This window comes from Chiloscyllium punctatum, chromosome 15 (assembly GCF_047496795.1).
Source record: "Chiloscyllium punctatum isolate Juve2018m chromosome 15, sChiPun1.3, whole genome shotgun sequence".
Classification (NCBI taxonomy): Eukaryota; Metazoa; Chordata; class Chondrichthyes; order Orectolobiformes; family Hemiscylliidae; genus Chiloscyllium; species Chiloscyllium punctatum.
Window position 1 is genome coordinate 69838638 of NC_092753.1, and position 17411 is coordinate 69856048.

The 17411-nt window shown below is 39.8% G+C and overlaps 1 protein-coding gene across 2 annotated transcripts in view; it reads left to right on the plus strand.

Moving 5' to 3' along the window:
* Window positions 1–11057, plus strand: part of zbtb11 (zinc finger and BTB domain containing 11) — a 38513-nt gene extending 27456 nt beyond the window's left edge. Inside the window, exons 9-11 of one of the 2 annotated variants that reach the window (XM_072585399.1) lie at window positions 3182–3340; window positions 6992–7167; window positions 8823–11057. In XM_072585399.1, the coding sequence (XP_072441500.1) occupies window positions 3182–3340; window positions 6992–7167; window positions 8823–9475 (988 nt within the window). In that variant the 3' untranslated portion in view covers window positions 9476–11057. The remainder of the gene's footprint in view (window positions 1–3181; window positions 3341–6991; window positions 7168–8822) is intronic. The other variant, XM_072585401.1, reaches the window with a different exon arrangement.
* Window positions 11058–17411: the final 6354 nt, after the last annotated feature.

Here is a 17411-nt window from a genome sequence, read left to right on the forward strand (position 1 = left end):
GGAACTGAGGTAGCAGTGGTAACCACTGAGCCACCATGCTGCCCAAAATTGCCCACATTGTCCAGGTATGTGCAGGCTAGTTGGCTTAACCAGGATAAGTATGGGTTATGGAAATAGGTTGCGGGGGAGAAATGCTGTAGATTAGATTAGATTAGATTACTTACAGTGTGGAAACAGGCCCTTCGGCCCAACAAGTCCACACCGCCCCGCCGAAGCGCAACCCACCCATACCCCTACATCTACATCTACCCCTTACCTAGTACTACGGGCAATTTAGCATGGCCAATTCACCTGACCTGCACATCTTTGGACTGTGGGAGGAAACCGGAGCAGCCGGAGGAAACCCACGCAGACACGGGGAGAATGTGCAAACTCCACACAGTCAGTCGCTTGAGGCGGGAATTGAATCCGGGTCTCTGGCGCTGTGAGGCAGCATTGCTAACCACTGTGCCACCGTGCCGCCCTGTAGGCTCAGGGTGGGATATTCCTAAAACTTAAGACCTCACTACTAATCACTCAGTCAACACACAGAAAATTACAGCACAGGAACAAGCCCTTCAGCCCTCAACCTGCGCCAATCCAGATCCTCCATCTAAACCTGCTGCCTATTATCTAAAGAGCTGTATCCCTTTGCTTCCTGCCCATTCATGTATCTAGATACATCTTAAATAATGCTATCATTCCTGCCTCTACCACCTCCACTGGTAATGCGTTCTAGGCCCCTACCACCCCCTGCATAAAGAACCTTCCACGCATATCTCCCCCTAAACCTTTCCCCTTTCACTTTGAACTTGTGACCCCATGTAATTGAGTTCGCACTTGAGAAAAAGCTTTTTGCTATCCACCCTGTCTATACCTGTCATGATTTTGTAGACCTCAATCAGGTTCCCCCTCAACCACCTTCTTTCTAATGAAAATAATCCTAAACTATTCAACCTATCTTCATAGCTAGCGCCCTCCATATCAGGCAACACCCTGGTGAACCTCCTCAGCACCCTCTCCAAAGCATCCACATCCTTTTGGTAATGTGGCGACCAGAACTGTATGCAGTATTCCAAATGCGGCCGAACCAAAGTCCTATACAACTGTAACGTGACCTATCAACTCTTGGACTCAATACCCTGTCCAATGAAGGAAAGCATGGCTGTATGCCATCTTGGACACTTTACTGACCTGCATTGCTACCTTCAGGGAACAATGGACCCGAATACCTAGATGTCTCTGTATGTCAATTTTCCCCAGGATTTTTCCATTTACTGTATCGTTAGCTCTTGAATTGGATCTTCCAAAATGCATCACCTCGCATTTGCCTGGATTGAAGTCTCATCTGCCATTTCTCTGCCAAACTAGATACATCATAAATGACACGATCCATCCTGCCTCTACCATTTCGGCTGGCAACTTAGGGGCGGCACGATGGCACAGTGGTTAGCACTGCTGCCTCACAGCACCAGGACCTCTGGTTTGATTCCAGCTGTCTGTGCGGAGTTTTCACATTTTCCCCATGTCTGTGTGGGTTTCCTCCCGCACTCGAAAGATGTGCAGGTCAGGTGAATTGGTGCTAAATTGCCCATAGTGTTACGTGTATTAGTCAGAAGGAAGTGGGTCTGGGTGGGTTACTCTTCAGAGGGTCGATGTGGACTTGTTGGGCCACATACTGTAGGGAATCTAATCTAAACTTTCCATTGTATCTATATTCTGCTGTATTCTTTGACATTCCCCTTCACTATCTGCTACTCCACCAATCTTGGTGTCATCTGCAAACTTGCTACTCAGGCAACCGATACCTTCCTCGAAATCATTTTTATATATATCACAAACAACAGTGGTTCTAGCACGGATCCCTGTGGAACATCACTGGTCAAGGTCTCCATTTTGAGAAACTCCCTTCCACTACTTCTCTCTTGTTTCCTGTTGCCCAGCCAGTTCTCTATTCTTCTAGCTAGAACACCTGGACCCCATGTGACTTCACCTTCTTCATCAGCCTACCATGGGGAACCTTATCAAACGCCTTACTGAAGTCCATGTATATGACATGTACAGCTCTTCCCCTATCAATCAACTTTGTCACCTCCTCAAAGAATTCTATTAGGTTTGTAAGACATAACCTTTCCTGCACAAAACCCTGCTGCCCATTACTATAAGCATATTTCCTTCCAAATGGAAATAGACCCTATCCCTCAGTATCGTCTCCAGCAGCTTCCCTACCACTGACATCAGGCTCACTGGTCTATAATTACCTGAAGTATCTCTGCTACCCTTCTTAAACAAGGGGACCTCACCCATATTCAAGGATGCTGCAAAGATATCTGTTAAAGCCTCAGCTATTTCCTTACTTCCCTCAGTAACTTGGGCTAGATCCTATCCTGATCTGGGGACTTGTCTATATTAATGCTGTTTCGTGTCTACCTTCATGACTTTTACCAATCTTAATGTCATCTGCAAACATATCATCACGCCTATATATATATTATATATATATATATCACAAACATTAAGGGACCAACACTGATCCTTGTGGTATGCAAATTGACACAGGCCTCCAGTTACACTTCTCCCACCACCCTCTGTTGACCACTATGAAGCCAATTTTGAATCCAACTTCCCAAATTACCCTGGATTCCATATGCTTCTATTTTCTTTCTCAGTCTCCCATGTGAGATTTTGTCCAAGGCTTTGTTGAAATCAATGTAAACTATCAACTGTATCTATACACCTAATCACCGCTTCAAAAATTTCAATTATATTTGTTTGTCCTGACCTCCCTCTGAAAAAGCTATGCTGACTGTCATTGATCAAATAAATTCTCTTCTTCAGAATTTTCTCAAATGATTTCCCTACCACTGATGTGAGACTCACTAGTCTGTAAAAGCCCTTCAATTCTTGTGCACCTAATGTTCAATGATTTCTGTAAGTTTTGTTTTTGTTGCCACTGACATCTGATTATGTTGGACCAAGCAATACTATGTGTAAATTCTGGGTTCAATTGTATTTTTTCCATTTAACTCTTCAGCCTGGTCATAGTCAGGTTGTAGTCATGCAGATCTAGATCTGATTAAATATTTTGACTTTGAAAATGATTGAAATTAGATTCACATGCAATAGCTTAAACAGCTGACAGTACTAATTTGTGCAAAGTCTAATAAGAAAAGACTTATGACAAGTTCTCTTTCTTTGGTAGATGTGAACGAAGTTTTTATGAAGCACGGGATCTGCAGCAACACTTGTATAAGCACCTCGGGGTGAAGCCATTTCAGTGCCAGATCTGTGGGAAGTGCTATAGCTGGAAGAAAGACTGGTATTCTCATGTAAAAGCACACTCTGTTACAGAGCCATATAAGTAAGTGATTCTTCTCCAGGAAAAATAATCTTCATCCCAAAAATGTTTTAAGTCCATTCAGTATCCCCAGTGGTTAATAAAATCGTGTTTGGTTTTGGTTGTCAAAAATAAAAATTGGAAGCAAGTTCAAAAAAATCAATTGAGAAGACATGTATATTGTTATTTCTGGTTGAGTGAGCAGCATATTCTTTTTCCAGTTTTCTGAACTCTGATTATGAGGGCCAATTTTAGCACTATCACTGTTGCTGTGATCACTTAACCTGAATCTTTTCCTGGCTGTAAATTTCAATACCTCATCATAATTTAATTTAGTGTTGAACAGAATATTAATTAGAATTTTAAACATTATTCTGAGAGTTGAATTTAAGGAGTAGGATTTTTAGTGTTAAATAATTCCTAAGTCATCCCACAATATCTTAGTGATTCATTATTTAAAATCTCAGGTTCTCATCAAGCTATTGTTATTTGTGTTGATTTTTTTTTACAGACAAAACACACGCACTGTTTCTAGTCATTCGGTAGTTATGTACACATTCCACTTCTGTATTTTGTCAAGTTATTTTTTGAGACTGTTTAGATAAGCAGCCATTTCTTGGGAAAACTGAATTGGTCTTGAAAGGAATATTGTTGAATTCAATTTAATTTCTATTTGCCTGGTTGCATGTCTGTTTAAAACCCTTCCAGGCATTAATTAATTTGATTTAAGTTTACTTACCATTTGGTACCCAGGTAAGTTTTAGATAAGATAAGGAAGGAATGTAAAAGAAACTGCACTATATTTGCATCCCCAATCTTTTTGCTCAAACAATAGCACTGAACATTTATATAGCAGATATCATGCAATTTGGATACCAGTTCTGAAGGAGAAACAGTGGACTCCATGTTAACTCTGTTTTCTTCTTCACAGATATTGCTGAGCATGCTGAGTTTCTCCAGCAAATCCTGTTCTTGTTTTTCACATCTCCAGCATAAGTAATTCTTTATTTAATTTTGTTGAGATATTTGAAGTGGCATGCATGGAGGCCAGAAGTTTGATTTTCTTTTTCTTTTTCATCAAACATCTAATAAAGCATTGAATAAAACCAAGTACCACTGGGAAGAAACTATATACAGCTTTTGTGAAGACTGTGTGCTTTCAATATCTCTGATTTGCTACTTGGGAGTGTTAAGCAATAAACTGGCTTGATTTAAATATAATAGAATAGATGTGGGCAAACTAGTGGATGTGGTATGTTTGTATTTTCGGAAAGATTTTGGTAAATTGTGCAAAATCAAACTACATGTTGACAATATACTAGCTTGGATTGAGAATCCGTTAGCACACAGGAAACAGAGTGAGGAATTTATTCACAATGGTAAGTGCAGTACTGCAAGGATCAGCATTTGTGCCCAGCTATTCATAATCTATAACAAGGATTTGGGAATAAATTGTAATATTTCCAAATTTATTGATGACATGAAGTTAAGTGAGGGTATGAGTGGTAGGAAGAATGTAAAGATGTTTCGGGGCAATTGAGACAAGTTAAGTGATAAATGATTTAAATGTGAATATAGGAGGATGGTAAGTAGATTTGCTGATGACACCAAAATGGTGGGGTAGTAAACAGTGAAGAAGATTACATCAGAATGCAACGGGACCTTGATCAGCTAGGTAGAGGAATGGCAGGCAGAGTTTAATTTAGATAAATGTGATGTGTTGCATTTTGGTAAGGCAAATCAGGGCAGGATTTAATGGTAGGGTCCTGGGGAGCGTTGTCGAACAAAGAGACCTTGTGGAATAGGTTCATAGTTCCTTGAAGGTGGAGTCACAGGTAGACAGGGTAGTGAAGTTGATGTTTAGTATGCTTACCTTTATTGGTCAGTGCATTATTGAAGACAGAGGGGTGACCTTATGGAAGTTTGTGAAATCATGAGGGGCATGGATGGGGTGAATTTCCAAGGTTTTTTTCCCCAGAGTAGGGTATTTCAAAACTAGAGGGCATAGGTGAGAGGGGTAAGATTTGAAAGGGACCAAAGGGGCAACTTTTCCATGCAGAGGATGGTGCGCATATGGGATGAGCTGCCAGATGAGGTGTTGGAGGCTGATACAGTTACAACATTTAAAAGACATCTGGATAGATACATGAAAAGGAGGGGTTGAGAGATATATGGGCCAAATGCTAGCAAATTGGACTAGATTAATGTAGAATCTCTGGTGAGCATGGAGGAGTTGGACTGAAGGGTCTGTTTCTGTGCTGTACGACTCTGACTCTGAGTAGGCAAGTACATGACAAGTGCAGTCTAACGTGAATGGGTGTGAAGTTGTCCACTCGGTAAGCAGAACAATATAGTGATGTATTATTTAAATGGTGATAGATTGAGAAAGCTTTATGTACAAGGGGACTTGGATTTCTTTGAAAGCAAGCATGCCAATAAACTGGAAAGCCAATAATATATTCGTCTTCATCGCAAGCGGATTTGAGTACAGGACCAAGAAAGTCTTACTGCAGTAATACTGCTCCTTGGTGAGATCAATTCTGGAGTATTGTGTGCAGTTTTGGTTTCTTTTCCTTAAAAAAAAGATATATATTCCAAAGAGGGAATGCAGCAAAAGTACACGAGGCTTGATTCCTGGGATGGCAGGTTTGTTGTATGAGGAGAGATTGAGTCAATTGGGCTTTTATTCACTAGGGTTCAGAAGAATGAGAGGGGATCTCATTGAAATGTATATTATTCTGGCAGGGCAAGAGAAACTGGATGCAAGGTAATGTCTCCCCTGGTAGGAGGTCCAGAACAAGAGTTCACTGTGTCAAATTATGTGGTAGGTCATTTTGGAATGATGAGACATTTGTTCACTCCGGGTGGTGGAATTCCCTCCCACTGAAAGCTGTGGAGGCAAAATCATTGAATAAATTTAGGAAAGAAAAGACATTTTTATTAGCTAAAAGTGTTGAGGGGCATGAATAGAGAATGGGAGTATGATTTTGAGATAGATTAATCAGTTATGATTAGGTTGAATGGCAGAGTTCAAATAGCCAAATGGCCTATACATTTTCCTATTTGCTGTGTTTCTATTTCAGGTCTTAAACTTAATCATAGAATAGAGCCCCTACAGTATGGAAGCAGGCAACTTGGCCCATCGAGTCCACGTCGACTCTCCAAAGAGCATCCCACCCAGACTCACTCCCCATACCCTATACCTGTAATCCTATATTTACCATGGGTAACCCCCCCTAGCTAGAGGTAACCCACTTAGCTGAAGGAAACCCATGCAGACACGGGAAGAATGTGCAAACTTCACACAGTCACCAGAGGGTAGAATTGAACCTGGGTCCCTGAAGTTGTGAGGAAGCAGTGCTAGCTTGTCAGCTCAAGATAACAGGTAATTCTCAAGCAAAAACGGAAATTGCTGGAAAAGCTCAGCCAGTCTGGCAGCAGCTATGGAGAGAAATCAGACTCAACATTTCGGGTCCAGTGACACTTAGTAACCGTCCAAAGAATTACTCCAATTCCGCTCATTTATTGAAGATTAGATGTGACTTTAAATGTTTAAATGTGACTTTCTTTGACTAAATAGAAATTCTGGCTCACTTCAATATTTCCTCACAGAAGAAGATAACCATCTGAGACCAAAGAAGCAGTATGTACACTATTGATATTTTCTACTTTCAGGTGTAACGTCTGTGGAAAAGAATTCTTTGAGAAGGCACTTTTCAGGCGACATGTAAAGAAGGCCACTCATGGCAAAAAGGGCAGAGCCAAGCAGATGCTTGATCGTACCTGTGAGCACTGTGGGAAAAAGTTTTCCCAACTTAGAGAATATAGGAGACATATGAACAATCATCAGGGTAAGTTTTATGTTGATTTTAAATTTGCTTTTCAGCCTGACATGGACAAATTGATTATCACATTCCTAAGATTTTCAGGTACCACTGTGGTGGAAAAGTTGAAATCTCATAATATGACTCATTTTCAAAATGATGAATATTTAGGAAAATAATCCGTGACATACATTTGCCTTTCACTTTGCCTTGCTACTCAGCTGATCATTTCCTCTATCCTCCTTTTGCTCCTCTCTTCCTTAATGAAGTGGCTTAATCCTCATTTGGCAGGTTAATTGGCTAAGAATATCCAGCGATATTTCATCATTTGTAGTGTATTGTACTTCAGTTGAAGTGTATGATCCTTTATGTTTGAAATACTTTATTCCTATTTTGTTTGCAGCTACTGTTTCCTTTTGCAAATAATTTGGAATAATACAATTGACTTGGAGTACAGATGTTCTTTCTGAGGCAGATGATTACAGAGAGCTTGCTGCACAGGGAACAAACGTTCCATTATCCTAGTTTCTCCTTCTCTAATGCATCTGTGTCAGTACTTCTGATTTGTCAATGTGTTTCATCAACCAAGAATTCCATTCCACTGTGGTTGACTATGTCTGGCCTAATTCCCACCTCTTCTCCATCATATAATCATAATGATTCACCTTGTTCTCACCCTCCACCCCACTCATCTCTGAATTCAATGCATCATCCTCTATTTCCATCACCAGCTGCATGATTCCACCACTGAAGACCTATTCCTCTCAACTCCCTTTCCTGCCAAAAGGACTGTTCCTCTGCAACACTGGTCCAGTCTATCACTCTACACCCTTCCCATTCAATTTTCTACACAAGTCAGAATATGCAACACCTGTTTTACTTTTTTGTTTCTTCATTGTAGAAGACCCCAAATATTCCCTGCAGTGATGTGCAGGTACATACTTCAATGTAGAATTCTGTATTCACTGCTCTTAATATAATCTATTCTGCATTGACAATGCAAACACTTGACTGCTTTGCGAATACCTACAGATGTATAGAACTGAAGTTGCTGTATTAAAGTACAGATGGATATTCTTTTTCTGGATAATAGATATCAAAAACTTTGTTTCTTTATTGAAGAGTTCTTACAATTTTAGGAAAGAAAATAGAATTAGTTCAATACCTACTGGGAAAGTGAACAAGGTCTTTCTTTTCTACCTTTAATTTTCCTCTTGGTAGGGAATTGTTTTCCAGCACCATCACAAGCCAACAATTAAGAATGAGAATTCTGGCTACGTTGTTATCCTCTACCCTAAGTGGGGATTCAATTCAATTGACTTACCTTCTAATGAAATTATAAGCAGCAAACCTAATATTGTATAAGACTACGATAATCTTGGCCTGTATCATATAATGTTATAACATACAATGCAGTTAATAATTGAATTATTGAGTTGTATCTTTCAATTTGAAATCATTTGTGAGAGTGCAGTTGGATATTCATGGAATTTGCTTATCACAAGATAGTCGCTCACTTTGACTTATGCCTAACGTTTTTGCCTCAAACAATACTACCAAATTTGGAACCTTGCTGTGTATTATAATTGTCCTCCTCAGGACGACAGAATATAAATGGAAATGAAATTTTATTTTAAGTAAAGCTGATGCGTTGCATAAATTATTTCTCTTTTTTTATTTAGGAGTGAAGCCATTTGAATGTTTGACCTGCGGTGTAGCCTGGGCAGATGCCCGTTCTCTCAAGCGGCATGTCAGAACACACACAGGAGAACGGCCTTATGTCTGCCCAATATGTAATGATGCATACATCGATGCACGTAGCTTGCGCAAGCATATGACTAAGTTTCATAAAGAGCAAGTTCCTGGCAAAATAATGCTAGAGAAAGACACACTTCAGTTCCACAATCAGGGGACACAGGTAGAACATGCGATTAGAATCTTAGCTGCTGATATGAAAGACGAATTGGAAAAATCGGATTTAATTGGTGAAGAAATTGAAACTGTCATAGTCACTGGAGAAACAATGGGAGCGGTGGAGGCGGTGGAAGCTGTGGAGGCTGTGGAGGCAGTAGAAGCGGTGGAGGCAGTGGAAGCGGTGGAGGCTGTGGAGGCAGTGGAAGCTGTGGAGGCGGTGGAAGCTGTTGCTTCTGTAGAACCTATTGAAGCTGTTGGAGTTGAAAGCCAAGATGAGGCATTGCCCACATTAACGGACCATGGAATTATGCAGGTTGTCAACTATGTACTGTTTCACCAGCAAGGCCAGAAGCTTACTGAAGTTGGGGAGACTGTGGAAGTTGAGGTTGCTCATACTGGAGAAGCTGAAGAAAATGCATGAGGAAATTGAATGATTTGGGACATATCCTAATAATTATTGACTGTGCAGATTACCCAACACCAATTAAGATTAGCGCTAAAGCGTTACAGGCAAATAACAAGATAATGGTCTTGCAGAGGTTGGAAATAAATAATCGACAGTCATAATAAGTATAGGTTGGAATCTTCACCAAATAATAATTAAATTTAACAAAGGGGAAATGTTTGAGATGTCAACCAGAAGATGTTTTGAACATGTTGATCTTTATATGAGAAGAGATGAGCTTGTAGCATTCTGCAGCAAAGTGTAAACTTTCACCCATTTTGGAAACAATTTACAATTTTCTTTCTTGCTTCCTTATTTTGAGCATAGGTCATTCTGCAAATAAATTACTTCAGTGGAAACATTCTTCTATCAGTACTTATATTGGAGATGAGCATTTGTAAATTGCAACATATACACATACAGATTTTTCAAAAAGTAGAAACAGATCTATGGTTGGAAACAATGGATCTTTCATTACCTGCTCTTAGGGGAAGAATGGGCAGGGAGTATGGATGGATTAATTTACTATTGTGGGTATAAAAATGTGGACAAGAAAATCTATTAGAAGGAATCAACAAGACTTGGAATAAGTAGCAAAAGGAAATTTAATAAGCACAATGTTTCTTTGAGGGAGTAGAAAATAAAGGCTGGATTTCCAAATTCAGAGGGAGCTTAACTTGTCTTGTTAGGGTTATTGAAATTTTGGATAAGTATTTCTTCAGTTCATGGTTTAAGAATACTAAGGATTCCATTATTGTCTTGGCCATAAAATCAATTAAAACAGCAATTTCATGTGCTGTCATCATTTTTAAAGATTCCCATTTGTGCTGAAGTGATCTTGAGAAAGCTTAACTTGAGTATGATTGGAAACACCTAAAGATTGTTTACATTCTTTTGTGATATACTGCAGACTTGAGTTGAAGAAGAGTAATGTAAACCTGGAAACACTAATCCCAGGTTACAAGGGAAAGTGCATTTCTGTCAAACAGGAGGCCTTCAGTGGGCATATGAACCTGAAATGTAATAAATGTAAATTAATGTGCATATAAAATAGGTTTATACATTTATTGATTTATGCATGTCTGTACCTTCATAGTCAAGTCACGTGCCTCTGTTAATCATACTATGTATGTAAGTGTGACTTTAAAAATAAGAGTATTTTCAAATTGCGCCTATTAGACCACTGAAAGAGTGATTGCTGTTTCTGAAAAACACACCCAGAGTCATTCCAGAAGTTTATTAGGGAAAAATAATTTAAACGTGCAATCAAGAGCTTTTTTTTTGTTTTGGGTTGTAAGATATCTGTCTTGTCTGGCTGTAAGCTTTCATGCAGAATTATTAAATTACAAAAAAAACTATGCAGTCTTGTTAAACTGAACATTGCGTCAGAAAATACTTTTGTATAATGCAGTAAAACTGGAATTGTTGCTTAACTGTCAGTAAAATCTTTGGTTGCCATGACTGCTGAATAAAAGGATTTGCATAATGTTTTAAAATAAATGAACTACTTATTGTTATTTTGGGAAAACTAATAAAAGAGTTGAAAGACTGAAAGACTGGAGCAACTGGGCTTGTATACCCTTGAGTTTAGAAGACTGAGAGGGGATCGGATTGAGACATATAAGATTATTAAAGGATTGGACACTGTGGAGGCAGGAAGCATGTTACCGCTGATGGGTGAGTGCCAAATCAGAGGACACAGCTTAAAAATACGGGGTAGACCATTTAGGACAGAGATGAGGAGAAACTTCTTCACCCAGAGAGTGGTAGCTGTGTGGAATGCTCTGCCCCAGAGGGCAGTGGAGGCCCAGTCTCTGGATTCATTTAAGAAAGAGTTGGATAGAACTCTCAAGGATAGCGGAATCAAGAGTTCTGGAGATAAGGCAGGAACAGGATACTGATTAAGGATGATCAGCCATGATCATATTGAATGGTGGTGTTGGCTTGAAGGGCAGAATGGCCTACTCCTGCACCTATTGTCTATTGCCTGTTGTCTATTGAGTTTTTTCAGATTGTTACTACCTTTTTGGGAAAAATGAATACTATTATTTGTTACTGAATTCATAGTTTCTTTTATGTTCAAAACACAGGAGACATAAAGACCCAAAGGCACAATAGGGAATTGAATACATGATGTTGTACATTAATTTTAGTATCATACTGTATCAATTGTATAGACCAGTTTGGAATTACAATGTTCTTGAGCCAATATCATTCTTAATTGTTCAGCCTCCGCCCTGCCTTCTAGATGAGAGAATTGAGGTATGATCAGTTGTCAATCCTATGTAAGCAGTGGATAGTTTTATGTTTTTTAAAATGATATTAAAGATGAGACCATTTCTGTAAATTATACAAGTAGTGTGTATGGGAAAGTGACCAACAATCCTAAAACTTAACAAATATGAACAAATACAAAAGTCTGTTTGATTTAATTCCCACTTCTCTCCACCCATATATCTCAACAAAAGATTTATCTTTAAAATACATGAAGTTGGGGTACCAACCTAGTAAAGACAGCCTAGTGTATTCTGATGCAAGTAACCTTTTAATGGTATAAGCCCACAGGCTTAATGACTTGAGGATTGGTGAGTAGACATTGTCTGAGCAAGAGAAACTGACAATGGTGCTTATGATTTTCCAACTGTGTCATTAGTAGATATCAGCTGGAGGACCATTTGTGGGATTCTTCCATCAGTTGCCCATTCCTGCATCAAGCAAGTGATATATGCATTGTTTACAGGGACAGCAGAATATATTTGACCAATAAGATGGATAATGTCAGGCTTTCCTCAAATGCAGAGTGTATACAGAACGCATGTATGTAGCCATTAAATCATGTTCAGAGAGGTCAAGTGTATTTGTGAACAGGAAGAGGCTAGTGAAACTGCTCCAATGACAGCTACAGTGTGGAAAATTGCCTATGAATGACCTGTATACAAAAGTATGACAAATTCAACTCAGCCAATTACTGACCTATCACTATTCCCTCAATTATTGGAAGAGTGACAAAAAGGATCATCATGAGTGCAATCAAGCAGCACTTGCAAAGGAGTAACCTGTTTACTGATACTCAGATCAGCTTCCACCAGGGTCACCATTGACCAAAATTTTAACTGGACTAGCCATACAGGTACTGTGGCTACAACAGCAAAACAGTGGGTAGGAATTCTTCATACGTAACTCAGTCCCCAAATCCCCAAAGCATTTCCATTATCTATAAGGCACAAGCTAGGAGTATAATGAAATACTTTCCACTTGCCTGTATGAGTTAGATTTGACAACACTCCAGCTTGAAACCATCAGGACAAAGCATTCGAGCTTTAACAATGCCACCTCTCTCCCTGGCAATTGTATCAGGTTAAGTGAGTCTGTTTACAAACTGGTTTTCATATTTGATACTCAGTTGGCTATCCAGTCACTACTTCAAATTCCTATTGGTATCTCTGTATCATTATTATTGGACTCTGATCCAAGTTTCGCTGATCTCCTGCTTAAATTGTTAGACTTCTGTACCATAATAGAAATCAACCTCGTGCACCTTCTCTGGACTTCTTGTTGACTTACTCCTTTTTGCAACTGTATCAGTCTCCGACTGATGTATTTCCTCATTATCTCCCCTGGGTCCTTCCTCCAACACCAAACCCCATCCCCAACTTAAACCCTCCCGGGGAGATTTGCTAGAGCTGTGTAGGAGAATTTAAACTAGTAAGTGGGGTTGGACTTGGGGGGATAGTAAGGAAAGAGAGCAATCTGAGACTGAAACACCTGGCAAAAGGAGTAAGTCAAACATGCAAGGCAGGCAGGAACAAAGCAGAGAATGAGGTAGGACTGATAAAACTGCACTTCTTTCAAAGCAAGAGGCCTAATGGGTAAGGCAGATGAACTGAGGTCTTGGTTGGGTACATGGAACTGAGATACCATAACAACTACAGAGATGTGGCTCAGGGATAGACAGAGCCATCAGTTCAATGTTCCAGGTATAGATGCTGTAGCAGGGATAGAAAGGAAGCAAGAGAGGAGGGAGAGTGGCATTTTTGATTAAGTATAACATTACTGCTGCACTTAGGGAGGATATTCCTGAGAATATGTCCAGGGAGGTTATTTGGGTGGAACTGAGAAATAAGAAAGGGATGATCACCTTATTGGGAAAGCACTATACCCCACCCACCCCCACTATTAGTCAGTGGGAAATTGACAAATAAATTTGTAAGGAGATCTGAGAATTCTGTGAGGAATAATAGCATCGTATTTTGCATTAGTGTTTATTGTGGAGAAGGATATGGAAGATATAAAACATGTGGAAATAAATAGCAATGTCTTGAAAATATCCATATTAGAGAGGAGTAGGTGCTGGACATCTTAAAAACACAAAGGTGGATAAATCCCTGGGACCAAATTAGGTGTGCCCTAGAATTCTGTGGGAAGGGAGATAAGAGATTGTTGGCTCCTGTGCTGAGATATTTGTATCTCCAGGAGCCACAGGTGAGATGCCGGAAGACTGGAGATTGCCTAATGTTGTATCACTATTTAAGAAAGGTGGTAAGGAAAAGCCAGGGAAGTATCGACCAGTGAGCTTGACGTCAGTGATGGGAAAGTTGTTGGAGGGAATCCTGAGGAACAGAATTTACACATATTTGGGAAGGAAAGGACTGATTACGGATTGTCATCATGGCTTTGTGCATGAGAAATCGTGTCTCACTAACGAGATTTTTGAAGAAGTAACAAGGATTGATGAGGACAGAATGGTGGATGTGATCAAGTGGACTTCAGTAAGGCATTCGACAAGGTTCCTCATGATAGACTGGTTAGCAAGGTTAGATCACAAGGAATAGAGAAACACTAACCATTTGGATACAGAACTGGCTCGAAGGGAGAGGACAGAGAGGTGGTGGAGGGTTGTTTTTCAAACTGGAGGCCAGTGATCTGTAGGGTGCCACAAGGATCAGTGCTGGATCCACTGCTTTTTGTCATTTATATAAATGATTTGGATGTGAACATAGGAGGTATGGATGTGTAAGTTTGTATATGACACTAAAATTAGAGATGTAGTGGACAGCGAAGAGGTCCAACAGGATTTTGATCAGATGGGCCAATGGGCTGAGGAGTGACAGTTGGTGTTTAATTTAGATAAATGTGAGATGCTGCATTTTGGAAAGGCAAATCAGAGCAGGACTTGTCCACTTAATGGTAAGGTGTGTTGCTGAACAAAGAGACCTTTGAGTGCAGGTTCATAATTCCTTAAAAGTGGAATTACAGGTAGAAAGGATAGTGAAGAAAGTGTGGTTTGCTTGCCTTTATTGGCCAGTGCATAGAGTATAGGAGTTGGGAAGGCATGTTGTGGCTGTACAAGACATTGGTTAGGCCACTTTTGGAATACTGTGTGTAGTTCTGGTCTCCCTCCTTGAGGAAGGATATTATGAAACTTGAAAGGGTTCAGAAAAGATTTACAAGGATGTTGCCAGGGTTGGAGGGTTTGAGCTATAGGGAGAGACTGAATTGGCTGGGGCTATTTTCCCTGCAGTATTGGAGGCCAAGGGGTGACTTTATAGAGGTAAAATCATGAGGGGCATAGATAGGATAAATAGGCAAGGTCTTTTCCCCAGGGTGGGGATATCTAAAGCTATTTGGCATAGGTTTAGGGTGAGAGAGGAAAGAAATAATAAGGAGCTAATGGGCAATCTTTTAACTCCGAGGCTGGTGTGCATACAGAATGACCTGCCAGAGACCATGTGGAAGCTGGTATGATTACAATATTTAAAAGGCATCTGGATGGGTACATGAATAAGAAGGGTCTAGAGGTTTCTTCACTCTTCAAGAAACTTTCAGCTGCTCTTAACCATTTGTTTGTGGAGACACATCAACCCTTATTGATGGATTTAGAGTCATAGAGATGTACAAACATCCTTCAGTCCAACTCGTCCATGCTGACCAGATATCCTAACCTAATCTAGTCCCATTTGCCAGCATTTGATCCATATCTCTCTAAACTCTTCCCATTCATATACCCATCCAGATGCCTTTTAAATGTTGTCGTTGTACCAGTAGATCTATTTACCTGATCCATGCCAATCATGACTTCATAAACCTCTATAAGGTCACCCCCCAGCCTCCGTGCTCCAGGGAAAATAGTCCCAGCCCCTTCAGCCTCTCCCTGCAGCTCAAACTGTCCAATCCTGGCAACATCCTTGTAAATCTTTTCTGAACCCTTGCAAATTTCTTGTACCAGGTTTGAGAATTCTGTAATGCCTTTAGTCTTGCTAAATCATTATCCAGGAGTCTACTCCATGAACAGGGAATGCTTTTATTACTCCAAGAATTACCTCTCCTGATAAATTATATTCCAATTATACTTTATATAATGGAACCAGAACATACTCTTCACCAATTCCATTTATTAACACCTGAGTTCCCATTGAACTCTGTGAAGGGAAAACCAATTCTTTCTCCAGTAAATGTGATTGTGCTATCCCTGTGATTCTTATTATGGTTACAGGTTTAACTACCTCACCTGAAGGAAAAGGAGTCACCTTTCCACTCGACAAAAATCCTCTTGTCTACTTTACAGATTTCTTCACGAATGATAGAATTCACCTCCACTTTTTTTCTTACAGTTACAGCTACAACCTGGCCCTTGATATTATATTTTGTGTTCCCTTCTCCCAATTATTTTTACTAACTCCTCTGGGTATAAGAAATTACAAGGATTCACAAAAACAAAAACTGCCAGAAAGGCTCAGCAGGTCTGGCAGCATCTGTGAAGAAAAATCGGAGTTAATGTTTTGAGACTGGTGTTCACAGTTCGTTTGGCTTTTATTTCAAATGCTTTTTTAAACTTGCAACTTCCAACAATACTAAACGTGCACAACCCAACTTATTACAATAGAAACATTTAAGATTCTGAACCTCATCTCCATTCTCAGCAATTTCTTCCTTGCTCTGAGGAGTACTTGGTGTGTTCCCTACTGTCGATTCCCTACCCTGGCTACCCATCTTCCTTTCATTCTCCCACTTCCTATTTATCTCAAACATTTGGGGTACAGAAACCGGTTATGGATCAGTTCATAATTGCCAGCCATTGTAGCAGCTTGTCTTGCCATTTGCTATCCTTTGGTCTTCATGAGTTCTGAATCCAGAATGTTTTAAATTTTTCTAAAAGAATAATTTCTCTATGAGCTTTTGGTCCAACTTGTCTATGCTGACCAGATATACTAAATAAATCTAGTCCTATTTGGAAACGTTTGGCCTATATCCCTCTAAGCCTTTCCTATTCATATATCCATCTCTTATCAAAATTATTCTATTTAATTCTTTCAAAATCAATATACATTTGTGCAGACTATGTCCTTAAGGTCCAAAACCTCTGACTGCACACTTCTGGGACCAACCCATATGCTTTTCACCTCATCATTATCCCCAGAATATTCTTCCAACATGGATGCATAAATCTTCTGTCTTTACCGGTTAATTCATTTTGCATGTGCAAGGTCCAATCTGTTTTTGGCACCTCATTTGGGTTGCTATGTTCTCAGATGACATGAAAAATACATTCACATCCTTTTCTTCAGATGTTGGCAAAGCCTACACAAATTTAAACATCTCCTTACTGAATTGTGGATTGTGACTAAAACTTTCCTCTAAGTCTTCCCAAGTCTCTGGTTTAACTTGCCTAAACTGCATCACCTTTAATTTAAATACCAGTCCTCTCCTTTTTATCCTGTTCTTTTTCATCTCTTCCTTCTGCCCCAATTCCCCCCTTTTTTTGGAATTCCATCTCCAGTTTCTTCATTTCCAATTGCCTTAATTCCAACTTAAAGTTTATTGATGCATCCAATCTCTATTTCATTAAACCCGATGCCCGAAACGTCGATTCTCCTGTTCCTTGGATGCTGCCTGACCTGCTGCGCTTTTCCAA